The 13,960-nt window shown below is 54.1% G+C and overlaps 2 protein-coding genes across 3 annotated transcripts in view; one reads left to right on the top strand and one right to left on the bottom strand.

Annotated features, from left to right (window-relative positions):
• Nucleotides 1-13,960, bottom strand: part of Lims2 (LIM zinc finger domain containing 2) — a 40,027-nt gene that overhangs the window by 2,372 nt on the left and 23,695 nt on the right. For both annotated transcript variants that reach the window (XM_028867079.2, XM_028867077.2), the window contains exons 3-7: nucleotides 12,538-12,604; nucleotides 12,158-12,278; nucleotides 2,048-2,197; nucleotides 1,298-1,448; nucleotides 133-225 (exon numbers count right to left, since the gene is read on the bottom strand). In XM_028867079.2, coding sequence (XP_028722912.1) covers nucleotides 133-225; nucleotides 1,298-1,448; nucleotides 2,048-2,197; nucleotides 12,158-12,278; nucleotides 12,538-12,604 — 582 coding nt within the window. The remainder of the gene's footprint in view (nucleotides 1-132; nucleotides 226-1,297; nucleotides 1,449-2,047; nucleotides 2,198-12,157; nucleotides 12,279-12,537; nucleotides 12,605-13,960) is intronic.
• On the top strand, nucleotides 6,715-12,149 carry Gpr17 (G protein-coupled receptor 17). Its single transcript, XM_028867075.2, has 2 exons — nucleotides 6,715-7,117; nucleotides 8,500-12,149. The coding sequence occupies exon 2, from the start codon at nucleotides 8,507-8,509 to the stop codon at nucleotides 9,539-9,541; it is 1,035 nt and encodes a 344-aa protein (XP_028722908.1). The 5' UTR covers nucleotides 6,715-7,117; nucleotides 8,500-8,506; the 3' UTR covers nucleotides 9,542-12,149.

Below are 13,960 nucleotides of genomic sequence, written 5' to 3'. Positions count from 1 at the left end.
TGGGTCCTGAGGCCCCCTGACCACCCTCCAGCCCTGGGTCCTGAGGTCCCTGACCACCCTCCAGCCCTGGGTCCTGAGGCCCCTGACCACCCTCCAGCCCTGGGTCTTTTCAGGATCCATCCCAGGCCGTACCTGGTTATAGTGGGTCTCACAGTAGGCTAGGCCTTTCTTCTCATAGTGCCTGTGCCCCAGGAATGGTTTCTCGCACTTGGCACAGACAAAGTGCTGAAGGAAAGAAGGAGCGGCTGAGCAACACCAGAGCTGCCCCAGGGACCCCAGAGGACAGGGGAAGGGGACGGACGAGGCTCAGAGCCGGGCAGAAGAACTGGCACCAGTAATGGATGCTGTAGGAACCCGCTGACCCTTCTGTTTTTACTTTTCTCAAGGCGCTGTCTCATGCAGCCCGGGATGTTTTCAAACCCACTGTGTCGTCAAGGGTGACATTGAACTTCTGATGCTCCACCATACCTGCTTTGATACAGCACTGGGGTCTGAACTCCGGTCTTTGTGTACGTAATGCAAGTACTCTACCATCTGAGCTACACTGCCAGCCTCCTCCTCGTCCCTGAACATGTCACAACGATATCCTGGGTCACCGGGATCCTGCTTGGCAAACAGGCCACGTGCCCACATGGGAGGAGCTGCCCTGGTATTTGGTAGATGCCTCCTGTACCACACACACATCCTCCCTGACACACACACACACACACACACACACACACACACACACACACACACACACGCCCAGAACCACCTACTGTCCTTTTGAGTGTATGAGGACACACCATACCCAAAGACAGGGCAGCACATGCCATAGCCTTTTTTAGTAGCCCCTCCCCCCCCCAGCACGGCTTATGGACATAGAGACGGCCAGGCCACGGGAGGGGCAAGCCTTCTTCCCAAGTTTGTTCATAAGAGTGTGTCAGGGCTCAGAGAGAGGCCAAGAGCTGACCCAGGAGCCCACCAGCTCCCTGTCTGTGTGGGGGTGTGTGCCCAGCAGGTCCTTTCGTCCACACCCCACAAGTTGCTCTGGGCAGACCTGTGCCTAACACCTGACTCTAGCATCTTCCAGATTGCAAAGGGAGGTAAGAGATAAGGTGAATGTGGCTGACTGACCATGGCCTGTGGGCTCCCGTCTCCTCGCTCCCATAGAGTTCCTGCCCAGAACAAGGGCAGGTTGCCCTCAGAGAAACGTGTTCACAGGGGACCAGCCAGGGCATGGCCTGCGATGAGGTTCAGACAGACCGTTAACCAGGCCACTTCTTCACGTGAATCTGTGTTCCACTTACAGGCTTACCTCCACATGCCACTGCTTGCCCAGCGCGTTGACCACCCGGCCCTCAATTGGCCGGCGGCAGGCCCCACAGATGGGGACACCCATCTTGTCATGGCAAGGCAAGCAGAAGAGTTCCCCCTTCAGCTCCCGGGCCTCGGAGGTCAGCTCCTTCCTGGAAGACAGCACAGAGTATCCTCAGGGGCAGCCCTGACCTTCTGCAGGACCACAGCAACCCTTGGTCCGGGGTCCCGTGCCTGGGGCCCCTGCTCTGGCTGAGCCAGCTTGCTCTGATCTCTGGAGACTTCCTGTGTGCACCCCCAGACGGGCCCCAGGGCACAGAATCCCCGCCCAGGCCTGCGGAAAATGCCTGTGTACTGTCCAGCTAGCTTCTTGAGAGAAAGGTCTGTTTCTTCTCATCCCAACCCCCCCAAACCAGACTGGGTGTCTGGGGCAAGCACAGAAGGGATACTAGGGGCCTGTAGGAGATCGTCAGCTTCTCTCTCCTCTTCAACACAGTCCCAACCTTACACAGGCCACACTTTCCCCTATTACATCTCAACCAGAGTCCTGCAGTCCAGGGGAACAGAGAGCCCGGGAGAGAGGGATTTCCCACCTGATCCCACCTTTCCCCTGAAAGCTCTGTGCCTCACGCACTAAGCGCCCTCTGTGCCGACCTTGTTTGCCTCTGCCCTGGGTGGGAATCCCAGCAGCCCTGCTCTGTGACGGCCGTGATTGTCTTTGCCATGCACGGGGCCAGGACTGGGCACCTACCCGCAGTGGGAGCAGCTGAAGTGGTCCGGGTGGTAGGGATCGTTCTTGAACATGAGGGGCTGTTCATCGATGGCTAGGTGGCACCGTTGGCAGATGAATTTGCCCAGGCTCTTGGCCTTCTCCCGGCTGTGGCAAGGCCGGCAGAGGTGCCTGTAGGAGGTAAGAGCCGAGTCAGGAAGGACAATCCTCCCTCCACCTCCTCCCAGAACAGCCATCTCCTGGAAAAGGGAGTCTGGAGCCCTGCTTGCGGCCTCAGTGGCATCTGGGTAATTAGAAGTGAATGAGCCCACGTTTGAGAAAGTTTTCCTATCACCAGACACGGAAACCCACAGGTGAGGCCTCTGAAAGGGATGGCCTCCCACACTCTGCAAAAGACAGGGACCAGGTAAGATGGCTCAGCAGGTAAAGGCGTTTGCCACCAACCCTAACGACCTGAGTTTGAACCCCAGCACCTACATGCTGGAAACCATACACACACTCTAGAATGCCCATGTTTGCTGTCTCTGGGAAGTATGTTTCTGCTCCAAGGCTTCCTGGGCCCAGGACATTGTATAATACAGAAGAGACACTTAGCTGCCGTTTACTGTCGTTTACATTACTTTTCACATGTCTTTTAGTGCACGCTGCAGTGACTGTGAGCCTTAGAAAAGCACAGTGCCCGGCAGGGTGGCCGAATCCACACAGGTTTCCTTCATCCCCTCCTCTGGAGTCAGCCGGATGAAGAAGGGCCCCAGTGCTCACAAGCGCTTTCTGTCCCCAGAGACACAAGCAAAACTGTGTCACATGGCAGCCCCTGAACCAGCCACTGTCACCACAGAGTCCTTTTTGTGAGGACTTCAGTCATTTCTGATGCTGCTCCTCACCCTGAGCAACAGCTGTGGTCTTAACAGAGAAGGAAATCAACACAGGTTCTGTTTCCTCATCATTGACGACGGTACAAAGAATTTAGATTCAGGGTCCCTAGGCAAAGATGCACAAAAGCCCCGATCCAATGCCCCGTGATCCCCAATCCCCACTGGTCACTCCGATAGTAAAATCCTGCTGAGACCTGGCCCTCCTTCCCAGGCTCCTAAATCCACAGGGGCAATCTCCCACCTGTCACTAGTCTCCTCAGCCAACTGACCATTAGCTCTTTCAGTGTGTGCGTGTGCGTGTGTGTGTGTGTGTGTGTGTGTTGTATACATATTTGTGTGTATTGTGCACCTGTGCCTGCAGATGTGTGTGCAGGCATGTGCACATGTGTGCAGGTCAGAGGTCAATCTCAGGCCAATCTTCAATTATTCTCCTTATTTTATTTATTTATTTATTTATTTATTTATTTATTTATTTATTTATTTATTTATTTTGGCACTGGGTTTCTCACTGAACCTGGGGCTCACCAGTTTGCCTAAATTAGCCAGTGTGCTCTAGGGATCTGGCGGTCTCCATCTCCCCAGTGCTAGGGCAATAGACGCATGCTCCCATGCCAGGCTTTTAGATGGGCGCCAGGCATCAGACCTCAAGCTTGCCTAGGGTAACTGAACCATTTCCCCGGATCTCACCATTACCCTGTTTGGCTGACTTGTCACAGAGATTGACTCAAGGAGCCCCTGGTCAGGGGGATCCTCTGCTACCTCAATGTTGTCTGGAGTTATGCCACAGAGCGTTACTCTCTACTTGCCCTTAGTTAGGTCTTGTCTTTGGAGCTTAGCACGGTGCTAGGGGCCCGAACAAGGTGTCTGTTGCTACTTGCTAAGCTACCGGCTGTACCTCTGCTGGACCAGGGGTGCCCATCATTGAGAAGTAGCCGTGGACATAATTCTGTGACACGAGCCAAGTGGACGCTGACCCGGGCCAGTGTCCAAGCACAGGCGGCCCGGGCTCCTCCTACCCCACCACTGGCAGCAGCTGTGGCCTGTGGCTGGAGCCTTCACTTCTGTGATCTCTGGAGCGCATCTTCACCCTGGCATCTGTGCTCACCCGAGACGTTTACACAACAGCCGTGGACACAGGCCCAGCCGCCCACTCTAGCCAGCTCCTCCTCTCTGTCTGTGTCTCTGCTACAATCATGGCCTTATTCCCCATGGCTCCCTTCTAAATCAGATGGGCCCTCCTTAGAATCAACACAGCGTTCATCCAGTACAGAAGAATTGTGCTTCAAAGCTGTAGGAAGATATGGTGGCTCTCACGCCACAGATCAAAGGCGGGAGGACGGTGAGTTTGAGCTAGCCTTGTCTACACCGTGAGACACTGTGTCAAAATCACCAAACCCAAAGGGCGAGAGAGATAGTTCCGTTGACGAAGGGCTTGGTTTTGCAAGCATGAAGTCCCGAGTTCAAACCCCAGAATCCACACTTTAAAAAATTGGACACGGGCCACTGAGATGGCTCAGCAGACAAAGGAGCTTGCCACCAAGCCTGGTGACCTGAGTTCCACATCTGTAGGATCCACATGTGGAAGGAGAGACCCAGCTCTTATAAGTTGTCCTCTGACTTCTACCACGTGCCACGGCACACACCCACCCACATAGATAAATAACCATAGTAAGTTATTTTTAAAAGTGGGGCATTGCCAGGCGGTGGTGGCGCACGCCTTTAATCCCAGCACTCGGGAGGCAGAGGCAGGCGGATCTCTGTGAGTTCAAGGTCAGTCTGATCTACAAAGTGAGTTCCAGGAGAGCCAAAGCTACCCAGAGAAACCCTGTTGAGACAAAAAACAAAAAAACAACAACAACAAAAACGTGGATAGCATCTAAGGATTTGCCTCAGAACAATGAAAAAAGTATGTGAGTCCAAGAATGCTCTGCTCAGGGCAGCCAATTCCATGACTAGCAGTGTGAGTCAGCACCCAGGTCCTCTGCAAGGGCAGCAAGCGCTCTTAACTACTGAGCAGTCTTCCCAGCCTATATATTTTTCTTACTAGTTTCAAAATTATTTTGATTTTTTTACTCATGTATGTTTGTGAGTGTATGTCATGTGTATGCATGCCCATGGAAGACAGAAGAAGGTGTTGGAGCCCTTGGAGCCAGAGTTATAAGCAGTTGCAAACTCCAAACGTAGGTGCTAGGAACAAAACCCAGGTCCTCTGGAAGAGCAGCCAGTGCTCTTAACTACTGAGCCATCTCTCCAGCCCTTCACCTTGTTTTCAGTGGCAGGGGCTCCCCCTGGCTTGGAACTTGCCAAGCTGGCTACCATAGCTGGCCAAAGAGCCCCGACAACCTCCCTGTCTCCACCTCCCCAGTGCTGAGATTACAGGCAAGTGCTACCACACCAAGGGGTTTTCACATGGGTTTTAGGGATCAAATTCAGGTTTTCTTGCTTCCATGGAAAACACTTGATGAGCTATTCCTCCCAACTCCTCAGGCACCACTTCATTTCTCTCTAAGATGCTTTAGAGCTTCATGAAGTCACCACCTAGACACTCAGCTGGGTTTCCTGCTTTATGTACACACATGTGTGAGTGCACACACACACACACACACACACACACACACACACACACACCTAAGGATTCTCATGTCCTTTAATCCCAGCACTCAGGAAGCAGAGGCAGGCAGATCTCTGTGAGTTGGAGGCTAGCCTGGTCTACAGAGTGAGATCCAGGACAGCCAGGGATCACAGAGAAACCTTGTCTTGAAAAACACCCAAAAAAGAATTCTCATGTCAAAATGCCTCAGGCCAACAGAAAGGACTAAATACACGTAAAGTGTTACTCTGCAGTGACATGTGCTAGGGTGGAGAGCCAGGCTCTGCCACTTGCTAGAGTGGATGACCTCACTTCTCTGAACTCTGGCTTCCTCTACTGTCAAACGGGGCAAAATTCCCAGCTGCACAGTGCTGTGTGGAAAGACAGACTGACGAAAGATACCACTGGGCAGGAGGTCCTCTCCAGATGTTAGGCACACATAATTGTAAATGTTTCGCTTGTTTGTTTCTGAGACAGGATCTCCTGTAACTCGGGCTGCATTCAAACTCAGCATGTAGCTGAAGATGACCTTGAACGTCTCGTCTTCCTGCCTCGGCTTCTCAAGTGCAGGGAACACAGGTATCAGTCACCACGCAGTTTCTGCAGCATTGAGGGTGGAACCCAGGGTTTTGCCTTCACACTAGACAAGCACTGTGCTGGCTGAGCTATATGCCCAGCCGTAATTTCAAACACTTCAACTGAAATGTCTTTTGAAACTAAGAATTCGGACTTAGCTGTGTTGTATGGCTACCCTATTAGTGATATCAGCCTTGATGAACTTCGATGAGTCACAGGCAACGCCCAATGCATCCCAGCTTTGAGCCACCCCAGAAGGAGCAAGCCTTGGTCGGGGAGACACTGAGGCCCTCCTGCTGACCGTGCTCTGCCGAGAAGCCCTCCCAGGCAAAATCCAGGCCTGCTGGGCTGAGCTGCATAGACAGCACCCCCTTTATAAGGCGTCTGCAGCTGTGCAGGGCTCCACATAAAGGCCATGATTTATTCCACACATCCAAACGGGGCCTAATTATACAGGACAGGACACAAGGACCCTACAGCAAGTGTCTGAAAGAATCCCCTCTCATCTGGCCCAAGACTCCTCAGCTCCAACCCTGGCATGCATAACAACACCCCCCCTACCCCCACCCCCACCAGTAAGCTTGGGATCCTGGCCCGTTGCCATGGTAGCTGACCCCTCCCTACCCCCCTACTAGTAGAAAACCATACCCTTCTGAAATGTCCTGTTGTGTCTATCAATTCCAGCCAAAGACCCCCACCCGGCCCAGCCCTTGCCCACTCCCAGGCTCCCAGGACAGTCACACACTTGGCCTCTGTGGTGCTCTGTGGCCTGGCTGGGGGATGGGGGTATGCACAATCTGAGGATACACTGGAATATTCAGTACGTGCTCCGTGGAAGCAGACCCAGCTGGAAAAGCAGCCTACCCCACAAAGGACCCCTCAGGAATGAAGCCGCTTTTTCAGGTTCAGAGGCGCTGTGGGCTCTCCTGCTCTTCTTAAATAGTCAGGCCTCCCTCCTACAGCTCCAAGGAGTCCACCTGGAGCACCACCCACGGCCGGCTCACCGCTCGCCTGCCTCCCGTCCTTGCCCTCCTGGGTCATCTGCAAGAGGTAAGGGGCAGGGGTGGGCAGGAAGGGACACTGGGCGGAGGTGACAGTGGAGACACCCTGCAGTCACACAGAGCCCTGAGCTGTGTTAACAATTTCTGTGATCCTGAAATTCTTACTTTTTAGAATTATTATTATGCTTTAGAGTCATGGCTTAGGCTGGTCTTGAACTCTCTATCTAACGGAGGATGACCCTGACCTCTTGCCCAGCTCTCAAGTGTTGGGATTACACTCGCGACCACACCCAGTTTTTGTGCTAGGAGTCGAACCCAGGGCCTCCTGCGTACCGGGCAAGCGCTCTACCAGCTAAGCTACATCCCCAACCCAAATGCTTACTTTGGGAGCAAGGAGTTATGCATTTTCATTTGACTCTGAGCCCCCCAAAGTTAGGTAGCCAGTCCTGGCAAAGCCCCACAAAAGCCAATGGGCAACTCCAGTGTGTGTAATGTGATGAGCCACACTCCCAGCTCTGGCCACGGGGGTCCCCTAGGCTCCCAGAGGTGAAACTGGATCCTGGAAGATGCAGGACTCCCTCATACCCCCAGCCTGGGCTGTGGAACACCTCGCCTTGGAAGGGACTCCCTGCTGGTCTGAGGTCCTGCAAAGGTTTCCTAAACCCAGCTCTCCCCCGGAAAAGCTGGTCAAAATGGAGTTGACCCGCTAAGTGTGGAAAACTCCAGAGATCCTGGGCTTCTCAGGTGCCGCGGCAGACAGCATGCCCAGTGCAGCCCCGATGGAGCCCTGCTAACAAGTGCGGGAGGAGCCAGACCGTGGGACAAAAAGTTGTGACATATTGCTCCTTGCAGACCAGGCCAACAGGTCAGAGTTGGGACTCTGGGACTCAGAGTAGTGGGTGCCAAGTACCTGGCTCTTAGCAACAGACCCTACTTACTCACCCATGGGGAGTGGGGCTTAAGGGACCCCTTCCACAATGCCACCCCTGCCTTGGGGTGAGGTTAGAAGAGAAAATAAGGGCTCAGAAGCCCAGACAATCAAGCTGGACCCCCTCTCCCTCCAGTACTAACTCATCCACCCTCTAAGCTGAGGGATAGGCACAGTGCAGAAAGTAACTTCCCGGTTCTGGGTCTTCCAGAAATTGCCCCAGGCCCTCCTACTCACAGGGAAAACCAAGCCTCCGTTGGATTTGGACTGAGATTGAGGTTCAAAATGCCTGAGGCTCAGCCAGCTCCAAAGGACGCAGAAAATCCCCCAGACACAGGAGTTCCCCCTTGGTAGCTCAGCAGCTATGACAAGCTTAGAATAGCTCCGTTCCTCTCCAGTTAGTGACGGGAGACAATGAAGGCGTCAGAGGTCCTGCCTCTGACCTCGGGGTGCATCCTGGGATCCCACAACTGGTTCCGTATTCCCTCCTGTTCTGCTTTTAGCCCCAACATGAATGGCCTGGAGACAGCCCCACCGAGCCTGGCAGACAACTCCTCCCTGGCTTACTCTGAGCAATGTGGACAGGAGACCCCACTAGAGAACATGCTCTTCGCTTGCTTCTACCTTCTGGATTTCATCCTAGCCTTTGTGGGCAATTCCCTGGCCCTGTGGCTTTTCATATGGGACCACAAGTCAGGCACCCCGGCCAACGTGTTCCTGATGCATCTGGCTGTGGCCGACCTGTCCTGTGTTCTGGTCCTGCCTACTCGGCTGGTTTACCACTTCTCCGGGAATCACTGGCCATTTGGGGAAATCCCATGCCGGCTCACTGGCTTCCTCTTCTACCTCAACATGTATGCCAGCATCTACTTCCTCACCTGCATCAGCGCCGACCGGTTCCTGGCCATCGTGCACCCAGTCAAGTCCCTCAAGCTCCGAAGACCTCTCTATGCCCACCTGGCCTGCGCCTTCCTGTGGGTGGTGGTGGCTGTGGCGATGGCCCCGCTTCTCGTGAGCCCACAGACCGTGCAGACCAACCACACAGTGGTCTGCCTGCAACTGTACCGGGAGAAGGCCTCCCATCACGCCCTGGCCTCCCTGGCCGTGGCTTTTACCTTCCCCTTCATCACCACCGTCACCTGCTACCTGCTGATCATTCGCAGCCTGCGCCAGGGCCCCCGCATAGAGAAGCACCTCAAGAACAAAGCTGTCCGCATGATTGCTATGGTTCTGGCCATCTTCCTCATCTGCTTTGTGCCCTACCACATCCACCGCTCGGTCTACGTGCTTCACTACCGCGGCGGCGGCGCCGGCGGCGGTGGGATGTCCTGCTCTGCTCAGCGTGCCCTGGCCCTCGGGAACCGCATCACCTCGTGTCTCACCAGCCTCAACGGGGCCCTGGACCCTGTCATGTACTTCTTCGTGGCTGAGAAGTTCCGCCACGCCTTGTGCAACTTGCTCTGCAGCAAGCGGCTCGCGGGCCCACCTCCCAGCTTTGAGGGAAAAACCAATGAGAGCTCCCTGAGTGCCCGATCCGAGCTGTGAGCCTTGAACTGTGAGCCTTGAGCAAGGAGGTCCTGTCACCAGGCCAGCTGTAGACTGTTGTAGGAGGACCAGCTCTCCACTGGGGCCCACGCTACCAGGGCCAGCTAAAGAAGTCTATGTTCCCTCACCACTTCCTGAGCAAATAAACTAACATGTCAGCAGCTCTTGCCCTGCTCCAAGGTCTTAACGGCAAGGCCATCCAGTCTGAGCAACTCCACCAAGAGGCGGGGGCAAACTACAGGATGCCCTGCCCACCCTTCCACAGGGACTGGGTTGGCCTGCCTTATTTACAGCTCCCAGACACTCAGTGACTTCACTGGTACTAAATAGGGAAGGGAGCCACAGGGACATTTCTGGAACAATGGAGATCTTTCTTCCCCACGAAACTTCCAGCTTCCTTCATACTGCAGATGCCCACAGCAACAAAGCTCAACAGAATAACCCAGAAAGCAAGCTGCCCAGGACCCCGAAAAGGAAGCAGCACTAATCTCAATGGAACTAGAGGGGCGTCTAATATTTCCTTTGAAGTACATGGTGTATTGTGTATCCATACAGAGTCCTTGCCTGCCTTGGGAGATGATCTCATTCTGAGCTTGGGGGACACAGACTCTCGGATAGCCACACATGAGTACATTTCAGACTGACTGCAAGTGAGTCCAGCAAACACAGCTCTGGACTCCCCTGCTGTAACCCTGTTCCCACATCTGCCTCTAGCCTGACAACGTCTGGAGTTTCTCAGTAGAAGGTGGCCTGGTCAGGCATATGGCATAGATGGACAGCCATTAGAGTCCGCTGCAGGCAGGGACCCAGGTGTGTGAACCTGTCTCCAGCTCACTCAAACCCAGAGGGGGCATTTCCACTCCCTCCCAAGAGGCTTCTGCCAGCCTGGGCTGCCTGGCTTTGAACTGCTGAACTTGTCAGCATGTGTTGACCATGCTCATGTATCCTTTTTGTACTTGTTTGTATGACTCCTAAACATAATCAAGCCTTAAGGAAAAGGAAATTATTATGCTAATTCAACCTGACACATGATGTCTTCCCCTGAAATTCTCTTCCCTTCCACCCAAGAATGACCAAGTAAGGCAATGTCTCCCTTATTGTGGTTTGGGTGGCCCCGTGGTATGTCTGCCCCAGGCAGACCTGAAGCCATGCATCATGGAGTTTCAAGTGCCATCCTAGGTTGGAAGGGCTCTCAAACTTAACCCTCCAACCACACCCTGCCCATCAACAGAGAAACCCTCTATTCTTCTATTACATTTCGTCTTCCAAATGGATGCTACTTCCAAGCATGGGGTAGTGGCCTGTGCATGGCTCATCTCAGAAAGAGCACAGCCCAGACTGATGCCCCTCCTGCTCAGTGTTACTTCTCACCAGTACAGGTCTGTCCACCCTGGTGGTCCCTCACCAAGACGGCCTGCTGAATACAAGACCATGGCATCCTTACAGATGCCAGGACCAGGATGAGGTCATGTGCCCCTCCAGAGGCATAGCAAAGCGGCAAGATCACTGTAGGCTGAGACAGAGGGGCTTTGACAGAGAACCAAGTACCCAGACAGGAAGCACAGTCTCGTGGGAAGCTGGAGGGTCTCTGGAAGGCAGCAAGGCCTTTTCTGGCACAGGGGTTGCAGAAGCAGACTTGGGTCAGAGGAGGAGAAACTTGCAGCTCTATTTGAGACCTGTTGTGTTGAAATCTCAAATGGAGATGCCACCCAGGCAGGGGAACTGAGCAAAGGGGAGATCTGGAGGGGACCCCTGGATAGTCCAGATGTGCTGTTGAGAGACCCAAGACTTCATCTTCAAGGGTGGGTACGGACACAGGCCCGAAGAACATCTCTGTGCAGAGAGAGGCTGGAGGAAGCTAGCACAGGACAGAGGTCTCACTGGGAGAGGAGGCAGTTTAGGCAGGAGGGCCCTGCTGTGAGACCACTGGAGGTCAAGAAGAGGACCTGGTGATACCCAGGCTTGTCCTGAGGCGTAGAGAAGGTCAGCAGCTATGCTCTGAAGGACTTTGGGGCCCAAAGGTGTCGCTGGGAGCTCCCCCAAAGCTTCCCCACGCAGGTGGGAGATGAGGTCATGGCTGCAGGGGAGGTGTAGAACCCACAGGGAGGGAAGCAGGGGTGAGAAGAAAGAATAAGGCTTCTTGGAAGGGGAATTGCCAGAGTACCGATGAAGTTTACGGTTCTGAATTTAGAGTAAACTGGGCAACCTGGTTAAGGACCTTCTGTCCGACATCCTCCAGCCACGTGCATACAGGGAGGAAGGCAGACAGCTGGGGTCAGCATGGTGTGGGAGCAGCAGGTGGGGTGTCAGGGGTCATAGTGATTTGTGAACTTAAAACTCCTCATCCATCCATAGCCACTCAAGAATCCTCATGCCTGCTGTCCCCAGAGGAGCCCCCTGCTCAGAGGAAGCCCCATCTGTCCTCACCCTTCTACCCCATCTTTATCCATGCCTTGGGGACTGTGTTCTCCATCTAGTAGGGGTAGAACAAGGTTCACGGCCAGGTCCGCCCAGAACACTGCAGAGCCTGGAAGGTGCCTGGTACCTCGCTGGACCGTGGCTCTTAGAGTGGGGGCAAGAGACCCGCCTCTCTGGCCACAAATGCGGCTGCCTCACCTGCCTGCATTCTTCACAAAGCCCAGGTCAGCCAGCTCCACGTCACACAGCTCACAGCGGAAGCAGCCTGGATGCCAGTTGGTGTTCATGGCCTTGATCACGCGCCCAATAACAAACTCACCTGGAAGAGGAGAGACCTCAGCTGTCAGTCAGGGCACGCCCCACCCTTCGGCACCTCCCAAGTCCTTATGTAGCCTGGGGCTCCTCCCAGTTTAGCCTTGTCCAAGCACCCCTCCTTTAGGGATCTGAAGAGCAATGCTCACTCAGAGAGATAGAATGAGGTGGTGAGTAAAAGTTCCCAGGTTAAGTAGAGTGCCAGTATTGCCACCCACCCCCACCCCACTCCACTGCGCTTCCCAGGTGGCGTCACCAGCTCTTACCACAGAATCCGCAGCATGGGGCAAACAGCATTTGGAAGTCATGTTCGCAGTACTTCCGGCCCTCGAACTGCAAATGGAGCCACAGACAAAAGACAAGCAAGTCATTCATCATCCCCACAGTCCTTTGCTCCTAATACATAATGAGGGAATGGGGTCCAGAGAAGCAAGCCTTCTCAAGCTAGCTGGAGCCGGGGACTGGCCCATGCAGTTTAGCAGAGTGCAAAGAGTGTTTCACAGAGATGCTGTGGGTCCCAGGCTGCTCTTGGGGATTCCGCTGTCTGTTGAGGACCCGAGGATGCTGACTGCAGGCCAAGTTGAGGTGGGAGCTGGGGCTGGGGCAGAACAGGTCAAATCTGAGTCACATGTGCCGCTTTGTCCTCCGTAGCTGACCAGGTCAGTGTCCCTGGAGACTGTAGAAGGCCCATAGCGGGAAGAGGGAAGAAAGAGGACACAGGAAGGGCCTGAGGAATGGGGGTGACAAAGAAAAGCACCCCAGTGCTGCGGTCAGAGGCTGTCATGTATTGTCTCCAAGTGTGACCAAAGCTTGCCTCAGCCTTCCTCTCCCTTAACAATTTACTTTAAAAATAAAAATAAAATCTGGGCCTGGGGCTGTAGCTCAGTTTGTAGAGGGTCTGCACACCATGCAGGAAACCCTTGCTTCTGTTCACAGGACTGCATGAACAGGGTGTGGGGGTGCCTGTCTGTAATCCCAGCACTTGGGAGATGCAAGTCGGAGGGACCAGAAGTTCAAAGTCATCCTCGATAACTCCCTTCTCCTAAAACTATACATGCAGCTCTCCCAGTGAGCCGGAGAAACTGCAGAGGCTTGAACTCCCTCAGCAGCAACATCTCCCCAACACCCACTGTGTGCATTGCTTGGTTCTGGTCTAAAGCCCCTCACAGAGCTTCTCCCCAACGCTCTGCTGCCTCTACAGCCGGCCAGCATCTCTCAGGAGCCTGGGAAGCAAAAGATCCTCATCTGACATGCGGGCCGCATACCCACATCAGTCAACCCGCGATGCCGCCGTCAGCCCCCCCTCCCGAAGAGAGCACACCCCCCTCTGAGTCCTGGTCCCCCCTCCACTCCTGCCCAGTGGAGTGCTGTCAGTGTTTAACTGACTCTGGGGGGGCGGGCAACGGAGGCCCCGACTCTGGGTCTGCCAGATGCCATGGTGTGAATCTCACTGCCAGGCTGGGACCATTCCAATGTCACAAGTGGCGCCGCATAGGCAGAAATAATCTCAGACACATAAAAGACGTGAAAGTCTAATGGAATAATGGGAAGTAGGACATTTTAATTATTTGTTATCTTCATTTCTTAATAAAGTACTATACCCCTGTATACCGATATGGTTTACTATGTGTGTGTTTATGTGTATGTGGGTGCACCCCACCCCTTTTGGGAACAGGCTCTCTCACCAGC

This window comes from Peromyscus leucopus, chromosome 19 (assembly GCF_004664715.2).
Source record: "Peromyscus leucopus breed LL Stock chromosome 19, UCI_PerLeu_2.1, whole genome shotgun sequence".
Lineage (NCBI taxonomy): Eukaryota > Metazoa > Chordata > Mammalia > Rodentia > Cricetidae > Peromyscus > Peromyscus leucopus.
Note: the sequence above shows the minus strand (reverse complement) of the source record. Positions and strands in the feature narration are given on the sequence as shown.

Excerpts from the sequence above, each read along its gene's own strand:
- Gpr17 (XM_028867075.2), top strand. The coding sequence starts at position 8,507 with ATGAATGGCCTGGAGACAGCCCCACCGAGCCTGGCAGACAACTCCTCC.